The following is a 20811-nucleotide window of genomic DNA, read 5'->3' as shown; positions in this document are numbered from 1 at the left end:
CATTGCGGAACGTGGAAAAGACGACCGGCGGCGGCGCTAAAAATACCATGCGGTTCGCCGCCACACTAGCCTGTCGTCCGTGGCGATGTGTAGGTGGTGAGATAATATGCAAGCGCGGTAAAAATACATTCACATGATGACCATAAATTTAGCAAGTGTATTGTCATCAACAAAACTCCAATTAAGAATCAAAAAATAGATTTTTTATTTACTTTCATAAAAAATTAGATCAAATTTATTAATTTGAACATATAAATTGAATAACAACCCGCAAAATTAAATATTTCTTGAATTAATTTTAGAGGAAGTTTGCAATGCGTAATTTTAAACATCTTCCTCCGATTTGGCACGCGTCGTGAACTGCTATTGATACGTCCAGAATCCAGCATCCAGCAGCAAAAGCAGTGCACTTAGTTGAGTTAAGTGTTTACACACCTAGGCCGGAATTTATTAATAGCAGAATGAAAATAAACGCCGACATCAGAAATGTCTGGAATTTCGAAACTCCAAAGATCACATAATTAAAGAACTTTAGCTACAGCAACATCCAACAGTTTAAACTTATACCATCAAGGCATTATAGAAATATCGTAAAATAACAGTGGTGTAACATAAATGTCAACTAAAAATATTGATTAAACGTTAATTTCGAATTTCTACGCGATTCGTCTTTCGTTTCATTCGTCATGGAAACACCGTGCGCCCCTTTACAAATGCTCGCAAGTTCTAACGAGTCTTTTACCGGAAAATAACGGCCACTGTCACATCGGTTTGTTGACGACCAGTGAATCACGTCTAGAAACATAAGACTCGCGTGCGAAAAGTAATGTTTTGATGGTTTTGCACGCGTTCGCGCTCGTCGCGTTCAGCGGCGGCGACGAGGGGTGGCGTTGTCAGGTCCACCCACCTGTTGCCCGGGGCCTTATAAATGACCTTCTGTTTTCCCACGACGTAGAACGCCCAAGCACTCACACGCCTGCACCCTCGACACGCTTTCCTCGTGTCCGACAGTAAGCGAACACGCGTGAGACCCACGTCCTCCGCACTTACCGTTTTGTCCTAAGATTATGATTGTGGTGGTTCATTATTGTTACTTGGTACATACCTGAAACACAACAAAAGAAAAAAATAATTAATATTGTCGAACCATTTTTGGGCCGCGAATTAATATATTTGGCAGGCGCGTGAGCTGCGAGCAAGGCCGGGAAAGACCGGGTGGGTTTCCATTAATTTAATGAGAAAATGGCCCGCAGGGCGTCGCGCTGAAAAGTGGAAATCACACCGTGTTATATTTTTTGGCGTAGATATATCATTTAAAACCAGTGCCCGCTCAAAAACGTAATTAAAATCAAAGCTCAAATTACATGCATTGTTTTATACCTGAATTTATACTTCAGTCATAGAATGTATCTTGCAACATTTCTAGTTATTCGAATCTGGTCATAATTTCCGATCACATGTTAAAGCGCTAAATAAAATCGCAAGTTCGTGTGATTCATGTTCGTAAGAATGTTTTTGACACCAGTCCAAAATGCGTTTCATTCTACGATTTTACAACGACGTAATAAGCATGATAAAACTGCGCGTGATTCTCGGAAATCCGTACCATTTATCCATTCACCCAGTTGAGATTCAGTAAGTATATACGCAAAATTTCTCATAACCAGTTCGTCCTTGAATGTTTAATTCGTTACCCACAGCAACAATATAAACAAAAATATGCTGTTATCAAGTGCTGCTGACAAACTTCATATTTTAATATCGTAAATCCGCCCTGAAATGCACTATTTCTCGCCGCTGTCGCAGTAAAATGTATTTTCTCCAAGGTTTCGTTTCTTTTTCCGAAGCCCGACGCGGCCGGAACGTGCGCAACGTCAGTTTTGCGAGTAAACATTGCACACTGTTATTGTCACATCGCTGATTTTTCCTATTTTCGCGCTGCCAGCCTCACGATCGGGCGGATTTTATTCATCAATTCATTCATTCCTGGCTCGTACGCTACGCGTCGATTTTTCTACGGCCGCGTGCGCCAACGATAGGCATAATGCATTAATAACCGATCAAATTATGCATGGCGTCGGATTTTAATTTATTCACGAACGCGCGCGTTTTTCCGCGTACGTTTCATTACGCGCCGAGATAAATATGCGCCGCGTATGTGAACCGCGAGTGATGAAAGAGCGCTGCGATGCTAGCGGTGGCGCGCCGCGGTTTCGAATTTATTTGAATAAATAATTAAGCAAAATGGTGGATACCACGTGAAACTGGTTTCGCGCTCGACCATCGTCAGCAAGCGTTTTTTCGATGGAATTTATCACCGTTCCATACATCTACTTGAGTATGTCAAAAATGACTTAGTTTTATTTTAATATTTTAAATCAAATTCTTTATGAGACTAAATTTAGTCTCACTTTTGTAACACTTTATTGTATACTAGACTTTATCCACAGAATGATAAAAGCATCAATAATCTGCAAATGATGGACATTATTTTGCTGTACTGAACAAAATGATTGGTAACTTATAATAATCATAAAATCGAAATGCAATCAATTGATTTGAATATGCTCGCATGAAACAAAACTTTGTTTTATGCATAAAGTAGTTTTAAACTAATCTAGAGTGCCTAGTCAGCTACCATAAAGTAATTTTCAATAAGTGCCACTTCTTAATCTTCATTTGTCTTCTTTTTAGCGCTGTGTCCCTTATACACCCCCAAAGTATAATTTAATAACAATTCCCGTGATCGATTGTGCTTAAACGCCACATTGTTGTTGCGTTTTTTTGTGCGCGAGCATAAAATGCACTCGGGTCGCGTTTGATTGACGGCGAAAGACACGTTTGTGACTCGCCTGTTTGAATTAATAAATAGCGAAATGTCGTGTCGGACGGACACCGATAAGTCCTTGGCAGCGCGCTTTTCACACTTTCCACACATTTTCCGCGTTGCAACACGCGGCGCGTGCAAGTGTTTACAGCGTTTAGAACGTTGTGCGTTTACGGTAATTGTGCATACGTTAATAGTAAATGAATGTAGGCATTACAATGTGCATTGTCCAGCAGCGTAGTAAAATATGAAAACCTAATTGACGCTACAATAAAAATGCATTTCGACCAGATTCGTGTCGTGTTCGAAAAAAAGGTACAACCAACACTACGCGATGGGAAATCGTATAATGCTGAAGCAAGGCAAAAAATAGCGACGCAGAAAAGTTTCCGTTTGTGAAGATGGAAGCGAGGTGGTCATGACAACCCCCGTGTTATAGGGCTACTCAGAATTTCACAGCGCACACATAACGTGGGAATAATATACATATCTAACTTTATCATAACTAGAAAAGATAAAAATACGTATCTGCTATTCCGATAAATGTGTGCGGTTATGAAATCTAAGCGATTAACTAAAACCAGGTTTGAAGACCTTAGAATTAGCGTGAGATTGCAATTGTTTTGCCATTGTCCGACCGGAAGTTCGGTTTCACGTTCGGCCGCAAATTTGATGTCCGTCCACCTTATCTCTCAGAGAGACATACATTTGATAAAGATAAGTTCCGACTGGCGAAACCGCAACTAATGTTTACGCCAAACCACCACCACTATTTCGGGCAGTGTCGAAAAACATGCGCTGAAAAATCTCATGACTGTTCCATGATTCGGCAGCAAGTGGCTGATGAAATCTTGAAATTTCTTAATAATAATTTTTCCACTCGTGCCCCGATTTCGTTCGAATTTCGATAGCGTTATTTATGCCCGTTTCTCCTTCGATAAGCTATCGAAGCCGTTGGGTAGCTCCGACCGCCACGGGGTTATCGAGGATCTCCGAGTGTCAATTGTGTAATTCGATGCGTCGTGTTTGCGTCTCTCGCGGCGCGGCATAAACAAACACTACACACGCGACTCGCGATGCAGTCGAAATAAGTTGTAAGGACCGAAATGTCTAACGAGAGCTTCCTAGGTTACTGACTTTATATAAAAAATATTTGATAAACGCTCCTCTCACAACTGCATATTTTCCGGACAAAGTAAAGTCCCTGGAGTTTATTACAAGCTGAAATTTTTCGCATTCCACTCTGTCATCATTTTACACGTTTTTATAAAGCGGGATTATTAGAAAATTGTTTTCATATTAATAAAAATAAAAATGTCCACATGTGAGATCTCATTCATCAAGGGCGAGGAGGAAAAAATTAATAAATTCCAGGTGTTGTTTTTAGCGTGGGATCAAAATTGAAAAAAATCCCAAGAATGTCGTGTAACTTTATTGAAGAAATTTATGGACACACATTTTGCATACAAATTTCAAAATTCTTCAATTTCGTGCGCTATTTGTGTGAAAATGCTGACGCGGCAGCTGCAGAGTTGCATCCACAAAAACAAATCACCAAAGTAAACATTTGTAAAAAGTTGTCATCGCATAGCCGGGTTGTATCGATGTGAATTAGTTAATTGAATGAAAATATGTATTTTAATTTCGGCCACGAAAAAAAGTGCCGATGAACATGCGCGCAGCAGGCAGTATGAGAGCACCGCTCAAGTTCGGTTCTCTGCAGGCCGGCAGGCTTTTTATCCTTGACATAATTCCGGGAGCGCCATATGTGTACGCATGAATGCACACGACGCACGTCGCACGCACCGAATTTTATTTTCAATGTTTCAATTCCAATGCAGTCGCAACAAAACGCGCGCCGCATGCAATCACTAAACTAATAATATTTTCAATAACTTAAATAATTAACTACGGCACTAATATAGAAATGTCATGTTGTATGTTAGCATATTTTATTTTATGAAATGCATTTCGCTCCAATTGTGAAAATGATCAATTTGTTTCTGTTTGCGCAGAAAGCACGTGGACGTGATGTTTTTAAGGTCACGCGGCCGCATCGAGAAAAAAATCGTGTTTCAATTCGAACATCTTCTTCATCAACTTGGTCACAGTTTAAAGAGTAGAGACGCATCGATGGACTTCTTTTTCTTACATTCTCAGATTTGGATTCTCAGATACCGCTACGACAAAGATTCGATCCGCCGATCCGCATTGACCATTGACATAATTCTCGGCCGACGCGAGAGAGAAATACCACTTCTTCGGCGCGGAGAAACGCAGGCGGTGAAACGACCTTGCAACGTATCTCGCGCGCAACTAATGACGTCACGCTTGAGGTGAATTCCATCCAGTAACAACAACATTGAACTCAAAAACGTTTTAGGGTTATACAATCGTTAGAAATATTTTAAACGTAATTTTATATTAATTAAACCGTTTTGCCATGTTCCTGGTCTTAAGAAACGAAAATCTACAAGGAATACAGAATCTAAATTTGATTAGAATACTTGTGATAATAAACAAACGGACGCGTAGCTTACTAAGGCGTAGCAAGGACGACTCGCGTAAATCCTAACAATCCGGGTTTATTTTCACATCCGATATCGATGCAGTTCTATTTCTCAAATGCTCAAGGATTTTCGCACAAAAATTCCATGACTCTCCATCAAAGCCGCAATAAATAGCCAACATTTTACGAGCGGCCAATTAATATAACTCGCCAGTTTATGTGGAAATTAATATTATGATTAGCTTGCTAGTTGAAATTCCAATTTCATTCAGACATAAATCCCAGCATGTAAATTGAAATATCATTCATGTTTGCATGTCCGACGCAGCTTGACGTGCCACTTGCATGCGCACTCTACACCTGAGAACGCATAACCTAAGTTGAGTCTGATTTATGTTTGACGAAAGTGCGCGTGCGCATTAGACTTAGCTTAGCGCGGCGCGCAATTTGAGCGGAAAGGTTAAACACGACGTCCCTGAATGCCGCGCCGAAGAAAAATCAGCACGTGGAGCGCGAATATTCGATTCGCAGGAATTTAACTCGCTGCCAGAGACTTTTATGTCTAACTGCAATGTTATTATACGATAAATTTGTATGCGAATGGTGTAATTGTCGTAAACGTTCTCTCGCTATTAATAACTGTAATTATTGTAAAACGATAGAGAAAAAAAGAAGTAAAGATGAATTTTAAAATATTGATTTAATTAAAATCGATAAAAATTTAAAGAAAACCCAGCAAAATACGGATGTTCTCACTGTGAACTTTATTTATCATGTAAAAGTGTCAACTTACATATGCTTAAATTAATTGATAAATAATCAGTACTATTAAGATTACATATTCGATGTGATGTTTAAATTTTAAGCTAAATTCCCAATCGAAAATCCTTCACGCGACGTGGCCAAACCAAACACCGCGTGCTAAAATATACACAGAGATGACCTTGCGCGAAAACGTTACCGTGCGCGCGCACTTATATCTAAGTCTAAATATTACTTCCTCATCCTTGAAAGTTCGACGGCGTGAATTCGAAGGAGAAACCGAATAAAATTCAAAAATTGAATATGCACATATTTAAAGCAGAAGAAAACCAGAAAATATGATAACAGTTTTCAATATTTATGGATATTTTGTTGAATTGCGATGCGGCAAGCTTTGTTTACAAACAAACATGACTACGAAAGTCCACTGACCAAAAAACCACAATCATCTCAGGCTAAATCTGGATATTTCGCATACAAGGTGTTCGTGGTTGTGGCGCTCTATTAATCAACCACAAACAAGACTCGACCTGACTTAAGTCAAATCAAGTTTATCTGATTGGCACGTATGAGCTCGGTACACATGGCACATCCACGCGAATTCATTTATTAAAGCTTTGTACGATTCGCTAATGTCGGCGAGTTGAAATTACGGGCGAGCCCGCATGCGTGCGGTGTGCTGAGCTATGTGGTAGACGACATTGAAGTTACTTAATAATAGATAGTGCGCGCCGCGTGCGAATACGCTCGAGTACGTTTATAAACCGGTTGCGTAATGTGCGCAAACTTATTTCCTACTTCTTGCCCGCCGCGCACGCGGCGTTTATTTACTAATATCGCGTATGCGGCGAAATTTCCGCGAGTCGCAAGTCTACCATTTTAAAAACAACGATGTGCAAATATCACCAACCATCATTTAAATATCAAATTACTATCAAATTTAACTTTATTAATATTTGTGAATATTTTAACAAAAATATAAACAAAAATAAAATGCCATTACCTTCCCCAATAATTCATCTTTACTTTATCTTGATAATAAATTATTAATAATAACTGATGAACTAAATTATATGATAGATTGTTAGCAATAACGAAATTATGCTATAGCTTGCACTCTGCAGGCGTGTATCTTTCTCACAATTACCTCACTCATAAATTATCGCGCCCGCTTAGTGTGCCGACACAAATGCATACACACATGCGCAGTATTAGCGTGCGATATGATATAATCATAATCATAATGCGCGCCGTTGAGGGCGTTATCAATGTGTACACTAGTGCATTTTAATTTGTCCGCACGTGTGCAAAAAAACACAACGTACGTGTGTGGCGTTCGCGCGCGTGCGCGCATTGCTTACTGCGGCGGATTTCGAGCGGTGTAAGTAAGAATAAATTGCGTCGTTGAAAGGCGCAAGTGAAATGGAGGCGTCGCGACCGAAAACCATCGACTCGATTCAATTTATTAAACATTATCGACACACTCGAAACTAAGTGTACTAACTGTGCTAACCGTGACTGTTTTAAGATTGAACGGCGTAGTCATAGACGCGCGCGCGGCAACGCGGCGCTATGCAAATATTTCGAAGGCCTCTCCGGCGCGCTGCGTAAATATACACCGCCTGATAATAATAAACGCAGTGAGTTAGCTGTGGCACATTTTGAATTTGCGCGCTTTTCACGCGCGTGGACACGATGAATGAACCGAGGTGCAACGCGTGCATTATTTCAGGAGCACGTTTCGGTGACAAGTTGGGGCCACACATTGCTAATGCTCATTAGGTACGTGCAATGCGCTAAGTAAAGGAAATTTCAAGGTGGGTAATTTTCCGAGTGATTTTTAAACTTGTAAAAGTTAAAACATCATATTTTAAAATAAATAATAGAACAAAAAGTTTCTTGAGGTAGTAAATAATGTTTACCCTCTTATTTTCATTACTTTCAGTGCAATCATCGTCCAAAGTGTGTCCATATTGTATTTCACAGCAGCCGGATTAGTATTCCACGTTTGGGCAAGAACTATGCGCGATTTGCGTTTCTATCACGCTCGTCGAGCATCGAATATTTCGAATAATTCATGGCTAGATTACGTAAAGCGTATGTGCACGCGCGTACGCGCCGCCACCGCTCTCGGCGCGCGTTTTATTCACTCGTTCGGTTCGTCGGTTCGCCGAGTGCATTAATATCACAACGCGGCACACACGCACACATCGCCAACGATATTATAAGACCTTGAAGCGCCTCGTGGTTTTATATTATAATTTTTTTATTTCGTGTGCTGCGATTTTTTAGAGCGCGCCCGCCGCGCAATTAACACGCGATCCCGACGACTGCGAGTGTCACTTTGCGGCCTGCCAAAAACTTCAACAGTGACAATTTAGTTATCAAAAACGTTTTGATATCTCTTTGACTCGGGTAAGTCAATGATCGAAGCATAAAGGTGCAAAAAATCACGCGCGGAAGAACCTTGAAGCGTGGAGCGGGCTCGACGTAGACTTAAGTCGAAATTACGAAACTCGTGCGTACACACTTTGCCCGGCTCAGTAAACTTTGGCAAGGCAACAAAATTGCCGATAATTACATGCACTCACGCAATTAACATTAATTTATGCTGGACACAATCATACGAAGCAGATACGCACTTTGTACAGGAGCATAAAATTCTTTCATATTTTCAAATGAATAGTGTAAATGTTAAGTATAAGTATACTTAGGTAAGTTGTGTGTTAAAAATCGCTTCGTTTTGTAGCTTATTATTTCGAAGGAATCGTGAATCGGCGGCGGGCGGCGGCGTTGTCTAAGTGTGGTGGCGTTAAAAGTGAAACGCGTCACCGTGCCCTCAATCCGGCCCGCGGCCCGCCTAATTATAAACGCGGCGCTCGCGATGCATTCCGCATTCACGCCGGCCGTGTGGCAATCGGTAATTTTGCGGCGCAGTTGCAACGCGAGCATTAAATTCTCGCCTTAGGAATGGTCCAAAATGCATCTGAACTTAAATTTTTCAGAAATAGCACTAAATTACACCATACTCGTAAGTAGTTTAATTAGTAAGTATCTACGCTTAAATAAATAGCTCTACACACCTAACCTGAAACCAAAACTTAATCGCAGACAATACTAACTTTAACTTTAAAGTCCTTTAAAGCCAGATTCTGATGAGATTCGCCAGATATATATCAATAATATTATGAAAATTTAATAAATATTAATCATCTAAACATTCCTCAAAAAATACACGATTACTACACGCGACAATAAACCACCGACACTTTTAAAAATTGCGATCAATCAAAAAAGATTGTGTTATTGCGATATGATACTCAAATCGTAAATTGATAATAATTAATACGCAATACTATTTATTATTAATATCACTCACATGAAAATCATGACCTGATGCATTCGCATTCATTTTGCAACGTCCTTTACCTTGAGAACAACGTTAAAACGAAAAAATGTGCCATGCTAACAATAGAACTGATCAAAATCAATTGGAAAATACCGGTTCGATATAGCAATTCGCTATAATTTTATTGTGCACTTACTATCGATAAGCCAGCCATGAGCATCGTTGAGATAGCGCGATTTTCATAATCCGCCGGAAATTTTACTTTAACACACTTTTTTATTTCATTTTATTATGGCACCTCGCATACGCGCGCTGTCAATGAGTGCTAATGTTCTCAAACCAAAACGAACGTAATCTAATCGCAACCTACACGGGTCGTACCTGCTCTTATACATACTTATCATGTGAGGGCGTGTGTTATCATCATAATATTTTAGTATTTATATCTGTAAGTTGTGTAAAGGCTAGACTTTTCATAAAATCTTAAATTCAGTTATCAATTGTAGCATATTGAATTGAAAACTCATATTAATTAATGCGTATATAAGTTTATATGCTCGTAATGAATGAAAAATGTTTGAATTTCAATAAAGCGCTATCGGCTTCGATTAATAGCGATTACGAGCGATGCCGGAGAGGGATATTATAAATGAAGGTCGTATCGATATTGCGTTTTAATTTGCCATACTGACACTAGGCGTACGTGCACACCACATCATCTGTGCAACAATAAATATAAGTAATTTTTAAAGCAGATGATAACAATGATAAAATTCCACAATCATAGGTTCAAAGATAACTATGTTCTAAAAATTAAAACCAACTAATAAACTGTTGTTTACCTTTATAAACAATCAATTATTAAAATAATTCATTTAATATTTCTAAGTGTGATTAAAAAATATTGAATATAGATGAACTAATTTAAGCGCTTATTTATTGACACACTATTCCCATCCATTCGGTATATTCCTACGTGTGAATGTTTATCAAAAACACGCACGGAATATTTCTCGATACGGTCGCGTCGCACTCATTGATAACACTGTTTACCAATTGCGTCATCGAGAAGGTTGCGCCGCGCTGTTTACTGATCAAATTCGACGCGCGCGCTGCATTCGGATGCGGTGCGTGCAAGACGATTTTCGGAAATTTTGAATAATTGCTAATCAAGCATTTCAATTTCCTCACGGCGCAAAGGTGGTGACTAAACGCAATGACAGTGTGTGCAGCGTCAGTGCGTCGTCTTGCGATTACATGTATTACAGGCGCGCACCGAGCACGTAACGAGCCTCGCGCCTTGTTAATTAATTGACGTTGAACTCGACGGCAGCGAACAATGGCGCGATGTCTTCGAAAGTGCGCGACGGTCAAGTTTCAAGGGTAAATGGTGTTGCATAAGATGCACTCAAGATTTGTTGAACACTTTTTATTTACTCAAATCGCTAAAACAAGAATAGACTATAGATCCTAAATTAGTTGAATCAAAAGCAGAAGAAAATAGTTCTCATTTATTAAGTGAATATAAATGGAGCGATTACAGGTGGAGGTAATAGTATGTAATTAGAACTGTCTCTTTAGTTCAGAATATAAAAAGAATCGAAACAATAACATATGGTAAAAGAGTCTAAAATAGTCTTACAGTCACCAATAATAAGTATAAATACTAATTCTATAAAAATGGGAAATCCTGCAAGATAATTGACTAAACATGTAAAATCTATCAATTTGTGGTTCTCAGGTGGTATAACATATAGTTTATTTGTAATTTCTGCAAATTTAATACTTCTTACTATAATAAAACACAACATTTTTATGTGTTTCTCAAACATTGTCACTATTCTTGCTAATATTGAAGCAAAAACTATATTTTGTTCATCAATAACTTTAAATTTTAACTAATTACTCCGCTCTAAACAACAGGGAAGTACAAAAGAGGATATGCATGTCAAAAAACATATTTTACATTGATAACACGTGTAAAATATGCAGTCTGGAACAAACACATATCAAAGGAATGATTTACACAAAAATAATTTAATAGTCTTGTTATGCACCAAATGTGCATATAACAATAGTCTAGCAAAATGTTTGTTTATACAACAAAATATTGACATTTTTTACCTTATATATAACCTTTTTTCATTTCTATTTGAAGTATTTTAAATAGATTGATTTTGAAAGCTCATAAATCAATACAGATATTTTAAAAGTATTAAACTTTTATTAAGTATTTACCTAATTGATAAAACGTGTTGTTTACACTTCCAACTCAAAAATCATAAAACTTTGCACACTTTTTTAAATAATTGAGTCTGATTAAATGTTACGTTTCCCGATTGGCTTAAATCATAATTATGTTCCACGTGCACTTAATTTGTATGCTTGTAGCTACTTAGTAACAATGGTATCAAGTCGGTCAGGAATCGTACTTAGATGCGTGCGCAACCATGACCTATGAATGCGACGCGCCAAAATGTTCAAGTGCGACCATAGTCAGACCCGAGTGTGACTCATTGCCTATATGCAATTGCGCAATCAAACCGAATGAAAAAATAATAATTTTGATCGAAAAAAATCCTGATTCTCCCTGCGAAATAATATGTGCAAAACACTTTTAATTTTTATATTGCGTCGTATACCGTGAGTGCGCAAAGGCTGACGCAGTTGCTGTAGAAAGTAATAAACAAGTCGGTCAGTAATTGCAACATTTTAATACGGTTTTCATTCAGTGTCGTCGAGTTCACGCACAATAACAACTAGCGTACATGAAAAAAAAACATAATAAATTCCATGTTACTGAATGAAACACGTGTTTCAATTTTTGCAAAGCGAAAAACTTGATGGAATGTTCTTGTCATTATAAAATCCACTAGAACTTGTTTTTTTACGCGGTAACAATGCGTTTTGAATTTTAATGACAACAAGCAAATCGTTAAGGGTGTGTATTTTTCTTGTTTTAATTGTGTACCACAAACAAATCGAAATATTTTCGCCGAATTTTTGTAGTTTGATAAGCGCGCAAGTGACAAAAACGCTACTACACTAATACAATTGTGGCGTAGTAGCTGCGGTATTTCCAACTCCCAAAACAGCACGTTTGTTTATTTACATCTCGGTGTCGTTTTCGCACCTCCTCCTCGGCCGAATCTAGCCACTAGGAAGTCCAATTTTATCTCGCTCATCTATATATGCGCACCGTGATATCCAACGGCGTAATACCGCAGCACAAATGAATTTAACCAAAATTTTAACTAGTACGTACCTTCCATCCAGCTGAGCTGTTACTATCACCCTTATCCTTGAAGTAAGGAACATTCTGCACCATCCACTCATAGATCTGCGAGAGGGTGAGCCGCTTGTCTGGCGAGGAAGTGATCGCCTGTGTGATGAGGTCCGCATAGCTCAGATTGCCCCATGCGTTCCGACGACTCGAGTTCTTCTTAGCGGCGGCAGCGGCGGCCGCCGACGTGGGCGCGCCGCACGGGCCCGCAATCGGCAACCCGCCGGCGCACTTGTTGCCCGCCTCGCCGTCCGGCTCCACGTAATTCTCGGGTCGCGGCTGTGGCCACGTGTTCGAACGCGCGCGCGCTTGCGGCTCGAAACCGCCGTCCAATTCCGCGAGCGGTTCCATGATCGACATGTTCATCTTCTGCACCGACCACTCTTCGTATCCGCTATCCATGGATACCACGCTTGAGTCACTGTTCGCACACAGCACGCGCAAATTAGCACCAAATATCACCGGGGGCGGCGGCGTGTACGAATTCACATCCAATAATAAGTTTCACTTTTGCGCAAAGTTTCAATTCAAAAAGTTGTTGCAGTTCAAAAAGTCATCGTATCCGTCTCGCGTTGCACACATGCGGTTCCTGGCAGTCGGCAGAGTCCACTCGCTCTGCTGTCGTCGACGTCAGTTCGGTTCGACGGTGATAAGACGGCAAAGTTCAGACGATAGCGCGGACGCGCGACTTGCGGCTGTGATCGCTGATGTTTTCGATGCTCGGCGAGCGCATATCACGCTCATCACTAAGTATACATACACTTGATGCGCGCACTAAATATCGTCAGCTATAGAAAAAGTGTCCAAATCCTTTTTGTTCAGAGCACACAGCGCGAATTTTAACTTCGTTGACAGCGCTAGAGAAACACGTCGAAATGAGTTTGATAACACGCGTTCGACTTCTGCGACGTTTGCGACGTGCGCTCGCGTTACGTGAGTAGCTCGCTGCGAGTTCTCGCTGTGCGGACGGCAGCGCGCTGACTATTGCGAGGCAGCGCGCGGCGAGTGCGTTGGAGGACGCGCGCGAGAGTGGTGGCCCCCTGCGCGCCCCCGCCCGCACCGCACGGATCCTATCCGCGCGTATTACTTATCGCGGCCGAGTCTCGGTGCGATGTTGCTACTTGGCGCCACGCATTCACTGGTGGCTTCGTAATTGTAGCACGCATCGCACGCACGTGACAGCGCCGGCCATGCGAGGCGCGTTAATTACTACCACCTATTAATTCTATCAAGTCGTCCGAAAAATGGACGCGAGCGAACGAACCAACATATAATCCTAATGCAGCACAAGTTAATTTGAATATTATCACAGAATCATAGTAAGTATAGTGTCACCTTGAAATATATTCAAATATTTAATTCCCAAAGTAACATTTAGGATTAAATATTGTAATAATTATAAATACTTGAGTCTAAAACTAGTTTTTAAATAGTCATTTTTGAAAAAAATTAAAATTGCAACTCTTTGAAAGTTTTGGTCATTGTGTTGAGTTTACAAATGTGTTCGGCCCATTTCATCTTGGTAAGACGTTTTGCATGTAACATTGTGTCGCCGTAGAGCCCCGCCTGCTTGAGTCCGCCACCCGCTGCGCGTACTTCCACCCCGGCTACCTGCCAGCATCCGCGCTACACATAAATACTGCCAAAAAGTAGGTAACAAACGCGGTAGTTTCGCCATAAAAGAGGTAAAAAGATGCAAAAGTTAATCTAACGCTCCGCACATATTCCCATCTTTGCGACGCCACGTCGGCGGCAGCAGCGGCGGCTATTTAGATAAAATACTTGAAACAAGCGCGCGAAGAAGCGCGCGCGTTGCGAATTCCGGTAATGGGTTCGCCCGCAATACGTCTTCATTTATGTCCGAAATTGAAATAAAGTTATAGAGCAAGTTCGGGATAGTCGACCTGCTAGGGGTGCGAATGGGAGGCGGCGGATGCTAGCGCTGGCGTTTTCGAACTTTCTTTATGTACTCGCCACCGCCGCCGCCAGAAAGATGCCATAACTGCCGACGACGGTGCGTCGCTCTGCCTCGGTGTCGTTACAGGAACGGAAAACGACTTAGGGTGGGTCTTATTGGATTATCGCGATCTGTCGAAATTGAACGGTTATCTAATCCAACTACAATCAATTCATAAACTCAATCAAATATTTTAGAAATATTTTTGCCACTTTTGTACGTATTTTCTAGATTCACGCTTTTTTAATGCAATATCCTAACTCATTTCAACCCTAATCAAAAATACATTGGTGTATTATTCTATTCTATGCTAGTGTGGTGCGTGGCCTTCGAAGACAAGGGCCTTTTCTCTTTCCTTTAGCCGTGGTGCAAGATTTATCGTCCGAAAATTAACCGCGCAGATCTCGCGTGCTTCGCGGGGGCGGCATGAAAAACCAGGCGGTCAGTAAGTCAGCAAGCACCTAATTGCATATGATATATCGTCCGGTCCACTCCGCCGGCGACTACAACTCCAATCCGAAGATATCCCCGAAAGAAGTGAGGGCGAAGAAAGTAAGTGGCTTTTAGTCCATCGCTCGACAATGAAACGTGTCGGAGATTTATGAGGAGAATCCCTGTTATTGTTTTATTTATCGTCGGCCTAGGAATGTGGACTTTCCGTCGTTATGTGTCGCGTGATTTATTTGCGAAACTGCTGATTATTCTGTGAACTATGATTAGTGCGACTGAAAAAAATTGAACAGACAAAAATAAATTTTAGATATTTTGTAATACTTCGATGTAACAAGAAACATCGCAATACTTACAGGAGTTGGAGGGGCAGCAAAAAAAAGAACGCTTGCGTAACGATGGCGCGTCGACGATAAACTGCCGAACAAATCGCTTAATTCATTAGCACAAAAACCTAATCCATAAAATAAATCCACTTAAGCATAACTCACACTAACATACGCGAGAAAACGCGGGGGCGGCGAGCGTGTTGTGCGCCGTGCGCCGGACCGGCCGACGTGGCGCTGATTTATCGCCGCCGGTATTCAATTTACGGGCCAATTTGTGTCGAGTAGATTTAGCGATCGGATCCGCGCGCCGCATCTCCGAAAGAGTTCGCAGTTCGCGCGCGTTTCGGGGGTGGCGGCGCTAATAGCTTTCACGACCGTGCTAAGGGGGTTAACACATCGTGTGAAGCCGAGCACTTGAAGCCGACCAATCTTGCCGATTGCCTCGGACGACACGGCGGGTCGTTCTTTGCCGCCGCCAGCCGCCGCCAACACGGCCAGTAACGTTTACGCTACACTTTTAATTCGATTTAGTGTTTTGCAGCGCAACGACTCTGTTGAGCGGCTGGTAATGAACGGCTTCCAACGGTGGAAACGGAAAAAGAACCTATAAGTGAACCATCGGAAGCGGCAATTAATTCAAGCTGTTAATAGGTGTTAGGCTGTAAAAAAAGAATTCCAGTCAAAATACAAATGAATGTGTTGACAACGTATTCTATTTTTGTTTTTAAAAAATTTTATTGAAGAGTTTTAATAAAAAATGAAAACGTGTTAATGATTTTTTCTTAATCAACATGCGGAAACTTATTTTCCATGCCATCGTCGAATAAAATATTAACCACCAATACATTATCCTGTTTTTCATTATCATTAGTATCCTCATTTTCACTTTGCTCGAACCACCGAAAACTTTCCAGAACATAAAAACACATTCAATTCTATTACCTTTATTATTTCTTTTCAAGTTACTTTCCCTAATTCACATTGCTTCCCTGCTTTCATACTTCGCTAGTTTAGTTTGCCTTTTAAGCAACAGTATCATTAACACTGACTAACTTTTAGGGCGTCCATTCAACATCAAATCAATCCCGGCAGAATTATGACTACTTTTAGTCGCGTTCCTTAACTTGCTTTAGTTTCAGGATAGTTTGAAAGCAGTAAATTACGAATTCATATCAAATGCAACGCATAACTGGCATACAATGTGCTACAATTATATTTTATTGATATGATACTATGACTTCTTGATTTTACTACAATGATATAATCAATAAAAACAACTATAAACTCCAAAGCGTGTGGAGAAGTGTAATAAAAAATTCGACGCATTAAATTATTAAGTATACGGCAATTATACCAGTAGAACTCGCAAAAATTCAGGATATAATCACGCAATATACTACTTTTGAGAAGTTTACGGAGGTAGGTAATTTTATAGTGTTTATCGCGAGGCGAAATTTTGAAATGAAATCGGTAACATACAATATCATTTTATAAAGTTTGTGTCATTGTTGCACATGCTATTAAAATTTCAATAATAAATCTTAAAACAAAATTTTATTGTGATTCATTAATATTCATATAAGTAAACCGAATCAAAGTAACGACCCAAAGGAATCATTTTATCGTCGATAGAAAGGATAAACCTTACGGGTTTCACTGAAACTTTTACTAGTCTGCGGCATGTTTCGCCACACTGTTGCATGATCAAGCAGATGAATATTCATCATTTTAGTAGGATTTGATCTTGCAGCGCCATCTAACAAAACAGGACAAACATTCAACTTACCGACACAGTTTTCTCTTATTGAGAAATATATCAATGTTAAATTTCGATTCTTGGTTTTAATTTGGTTTAGATCAACGACGTAATAATGTAATTAAACTAACACCAACAAAGATAACAAAGAACAAAACCTGAATAAAGAACAACTTGTCAGTAAACCACGTTTTCCTGTCTCGAATTCGAAAGCATTTCATCTTAGCCAGATATAAAAATGCCACCCCAAACTGAGACAAATCCGAAATCAGAAAACCTAAATCTCGCAATACCTGAAAGTTTTTTGTAACAGCAAATTAGATTTAAGTTGTAGATAAAATACTTACCCTGTGCAAACTTCCTTTAGCCAAAATAACGTTCACGAAAAAATTATCTACCCCGGAAACACATATGTGTACTACGCTAATTGCCATTATCAATAGTAATTTAAATGGTCGTAATTGCTTATTCCTATTTATAAGATTCAGCACAATTGAAGTGGAAATAATCTCTGTGATAGTGAAGTAAAGCTGATGGTCCCATTGTTCGTAAAAGTGATCGTTGATGTAATTTATATACACCCACAAGGAATAATAGTGTGGGTATAAAGATGTAAAAAATAAAAGGAGCATAGAAAATCGGACACGGCCCGTCACGATCATTTCCGTGATGTACTTCATGCATTCATACAAGACGATAACACCGGTGAGCAGAAGAAGCCATATTTTCATCATATCAAAGGTGGAATTGAAATAAAACGTTTTGTATTTGCTGATACTGTTTTCGTACGGACCTAATAAATACAAAACAAATTATTACAATGCGAATAAGCATATTTATGCTTTATATTACCTTTAAAAACGGTATCCCAGCATTCGCAAGTACAACTAGCCTTATCCACTGGAAAGTGGTATTTTCCCCATAATTTCCACATAAGGAATATGTGAACCACTGGTATGGCAAACGCCACTAGGTAAGCGACTAATGAGGTGAATATTTGTAATCTCATTTTGTCTTTTTAATTAATCTATCACAGGAATTAACTTAAACCATACTAGAAACTAAACGATTTGCTTCGAAACTGTTGCTAGACGCTCTGGCGAACACCTAGGAAATGCAACTTTTGCTAGTATTAATAGAAAATAGTAATTTTAGATGGCTAGGAGTTTTAAATACATCCAAGCCCAGTAATGCTAATGTGGTTTTCATGTAGGCAACCCAAATTACTTGCGTATGAACATCATATTTAATATAATAGCTTTACAATTAAACTACAAACTTATGTTTAAGTTCTCAACATAAATTGGCCTAGAGTTAATTGAATAGACTCAGGCTCCTTTGCACTGGAACCTTTAATAACCTTCACAGGTGGTAATTTTCGCAGTTTACGTCCATGTCTCCCACCCTTTCGTTGCCATAAACCCGATCGGGGCCTATTTCCCAATTCCCTATTTTTCTGTGCAGACCCAATAGGTGTGGAACCATGCTCTACATTTCCAATCCTACCCACAGTGCACATGCACTCTTGTGGCAAGGAAAATTCCTTTTTACTAGGCATTTTGATGACCACGTGATTATTTGGCGCTTTCCTCAAAATGGTGGCAAATGTTCCAGCTGCATGCACCAAGAATCCACCTAAACCTACATATTTCTCAATATTGTGTATTTTGGTACCAAGAGGAAGAGCTCCCAAGGGGTATGCATCACCTTCATTTGGCCTTACTAAAATATAAAAATATAGAATAAAGAGACAAATAAAACAGACATATTGTTAACAATGATATAAAAAATTTACCTGGAATTCTAGGTATGTGCATGGATGTTTTGATAATATCACCAGCTTTCATGTTTTCAGTTGCTAAAATATATTTGAGTTGATCTCCAACTGCAACTAAGGCAACATTTGCAGTAATGATTGCCATCCTTGATGATTTTATCACTCTCTCATCCTGTGGTGGACCTTCTTTTGGACCTTCTCTTCCATTGAATCCAATGATATTTGTGTTTAATGCCACCACCAATTCCTTTCACTGCTAATCGGCCTGTCACTGGATCTCTACCAGCCAAATTGGTAGTGTCCAAGGGCTTAACTGTATAATCTTCAGGAAAGTGAATGATTCGACGATATGCAATACCTGTACCAATTTCTGGTTTCACTACATACTTGTAGTTTCTGTATGAATTTGTAAAAACTGGTGTAACTGATGAGCTTCTAATGCATAAGCGTGATAACGCTGTTGATAAAGATGCCATTCTTATTACTTAAGGTGTAAGAATTAAAGAATTAAATCACTCGCGTAAAACATTACTTTCAGGTTATGTCAGCTGCGTTTGTGAACGCGCGCACGGCACGATGTAGGTATACCAAGTGTATATTTAGGAACGATGTTTTAATTTAGAGATTTAGTGCGGAACTGGTTTTATTCTGTAGATATATTGTACAACTTGTTATTGTCAATTTAATGTGTGTTATTATTCGATTCTGCAAAGCTATATTGGAGTTAATGTTGAATAATGTTACATATGAAAGCTTGTTCATTCTGCCCTTCATCGCAATGGCAATATAATGTAACTTTGCAAATGCTATAATTTGATTGTAACATTTAATGTAAGGGCTACACTGACTTCTAAAAGAATTAAATTGAAAGTTATCATTTTGTTAAGTATTTGACGTACTAAATATTAAAGATAATGCCTGTGATGAATACGATTATTAAACAGTTTTAAATTATAAGTAATTACATTTTAAGTGTGTGACACAATTAAACCTTAAATACAAGACCTGCCACAAGTTTTGAACTAATTGATGAAATCTTAATAAGCGTTGCGTGCAATTATCCATGAAATTGTAGACTTGCTAGTTTATTTCAAGTCAATTGAATAATTCGAATATAAAATTTGACCAAGTACTTGTGGTAATTAAATTAAAAATCTTAGTGTGGCGGTCTTCCTTGGATACATTACATTTTCAGCAAAGCCGTCATTTTATTATACAAATACACCATAAGGTGGACAATGCAAATAGTAAAATTCGTGGATTTTGATGCTGGCGCCAAATCTTCAATAGGTCTCGCAAAAAGTTAAACCTAGGACAGTGTTAAAAACCAATTGGGTATTCCAAAAATAAAATATTACATTACATAAATTTGGCAGAACCCCGAGAACACCCCGAGATCCTGAAGATGTTTGTTCTTATGGCTTGTGAAATCTTCTGTAGAATCCTCTGTTAAGTAACCATTTCTTCAGACACCGTAATCCAAATAAAAACCACGATTAATGCAATGTTGTAAAGTTTAATTGTGGAATTTTCGGAAAATACTTAATTTAGAAGGTGGATTTTCATCGCTAGATGGAAAACGATAGGAAATTTGAAAGAACTATTGAAATCGCAAAATCGGTTCCCGAGATAAAGCCGAATTTTCATAGAAATTATGAAAAAAATCATAAAATTAACAGTAATCAAATTGTATTATATATATCACTTTACTTAGGGTAAGTGAAACATGGAATTTAGTAATAAAGTTAATACACATATTCACACATACTAAAACGTGTAGTGTGCAACAACCCGCGTACAGTGCAAGATCTG

General features: G+C 39.3%; 3 protein-coding genes across 3 annotated transcripts in view; all 3 read right to left on the bottom strand.

The window, feature by feature from the left end:
* Positions 1 to 13702, bottom strand: part of LOC135801623 (forkhead box protein O-like) — a 55520-nt gene extending 41818 nt beyond the window's left edge. The window contains exon 1 of the mRNA XM_065315080.1: positions 12713 to 13702. Coding sequence (XP_065171152.1) covers positions 12713 to 13132 — 420 coding nt within the window. The 5' untranslated portion in view covers positions 13133 to 13702. The remainder of the gene's footprint in view (positions 1 to 12712) is intronic.
* A 2692-nt stretch (positions 13703 to 16394) lies between these two features.
* Positions 16395 to 18354, bottom strand: LOC135801642 (uncharacterized). The gene is made up of 3 exons (XM_065315099.1): positions 18075 to 18354; positions 17570 to 18015; positions 16395 to 17515 (listed from the first exon to the last, which is right to left on the bottom strand). Exons 1-3 carry the CDS (start codon positions 18229 to 18231, stop codon positions 17324 to 17326), a joined length of 795 nt encoding a protein of 264 aa, XP_065171171.1. The 5' UTR covers positions 18232 to 18354; the 3' UTR covers positions 16395 to 17323.
* Positions 18355 to 18449: 95 nt separating this feature from the next.
* On the bottom strand, positions 18450 to 19598 carry LOC135801640 (large ribosomal subunit protein uL2m-like). Its single transcript, XM_065315098.1, is given in 3 exon segments — positions 18450 to 18944; positions 19018 to 19202; positions 19204 to 19598. Coding segments are annotated over 3 exon segments (894 nt in total). The 5' UTR covers positions 19476 to 19598; the 3' UTR covers positions 18450 to 18507.
* Positions 19599 to 20811: the final 1213 nt, after the last annotated feature.

The sequence above is a fragment of the Atheta coriaria genome, unplaced genomic scaffold, assembly GCF_025399875.1.
Source record: "Atheta coriaria isolate IRGN ID8LTWV9N9 unplaced genomic scaffold, Caltech_Dcor_3.1 hic_scaffold_11_pilon, whole genome shotgun sequence".
NCBI classification, from domain to species: Eukaryota; Metazoa; Arthropoda; class Insecta; order Coleoptera; family Staphylinidae; genus Dalotia; species Dalotia coriaria.
This window is presented reverse-complemented; position numbering and strand designations above follow the sequence as displayed.

Excerpts from the sequence above, each read along its gene's own strand:
- LOC135801642 (XM_065315099.1), bottom strand. The coding sequence starts at position 18,231 with ATGAGATTACAAATATTCACCTCATTAGTCGCTTACCTAGTGGCGTTT. Across the intron at positions 18,016-18,074 it reads CTGGGATACCGTTTTTAAAG|GTCCGTACGAAAACAGTATC; the intron begins GTAATATAAAGC and ends TGTATTTATTAG. Across the intron at positions 17,516-17,569 it reads CTAAAGGAAGTTTGCACAGG|GTATTGCGAGATTTAGGTTT; the intron begins GTAAGTATTTTA and ends AAAAACTTTCAG.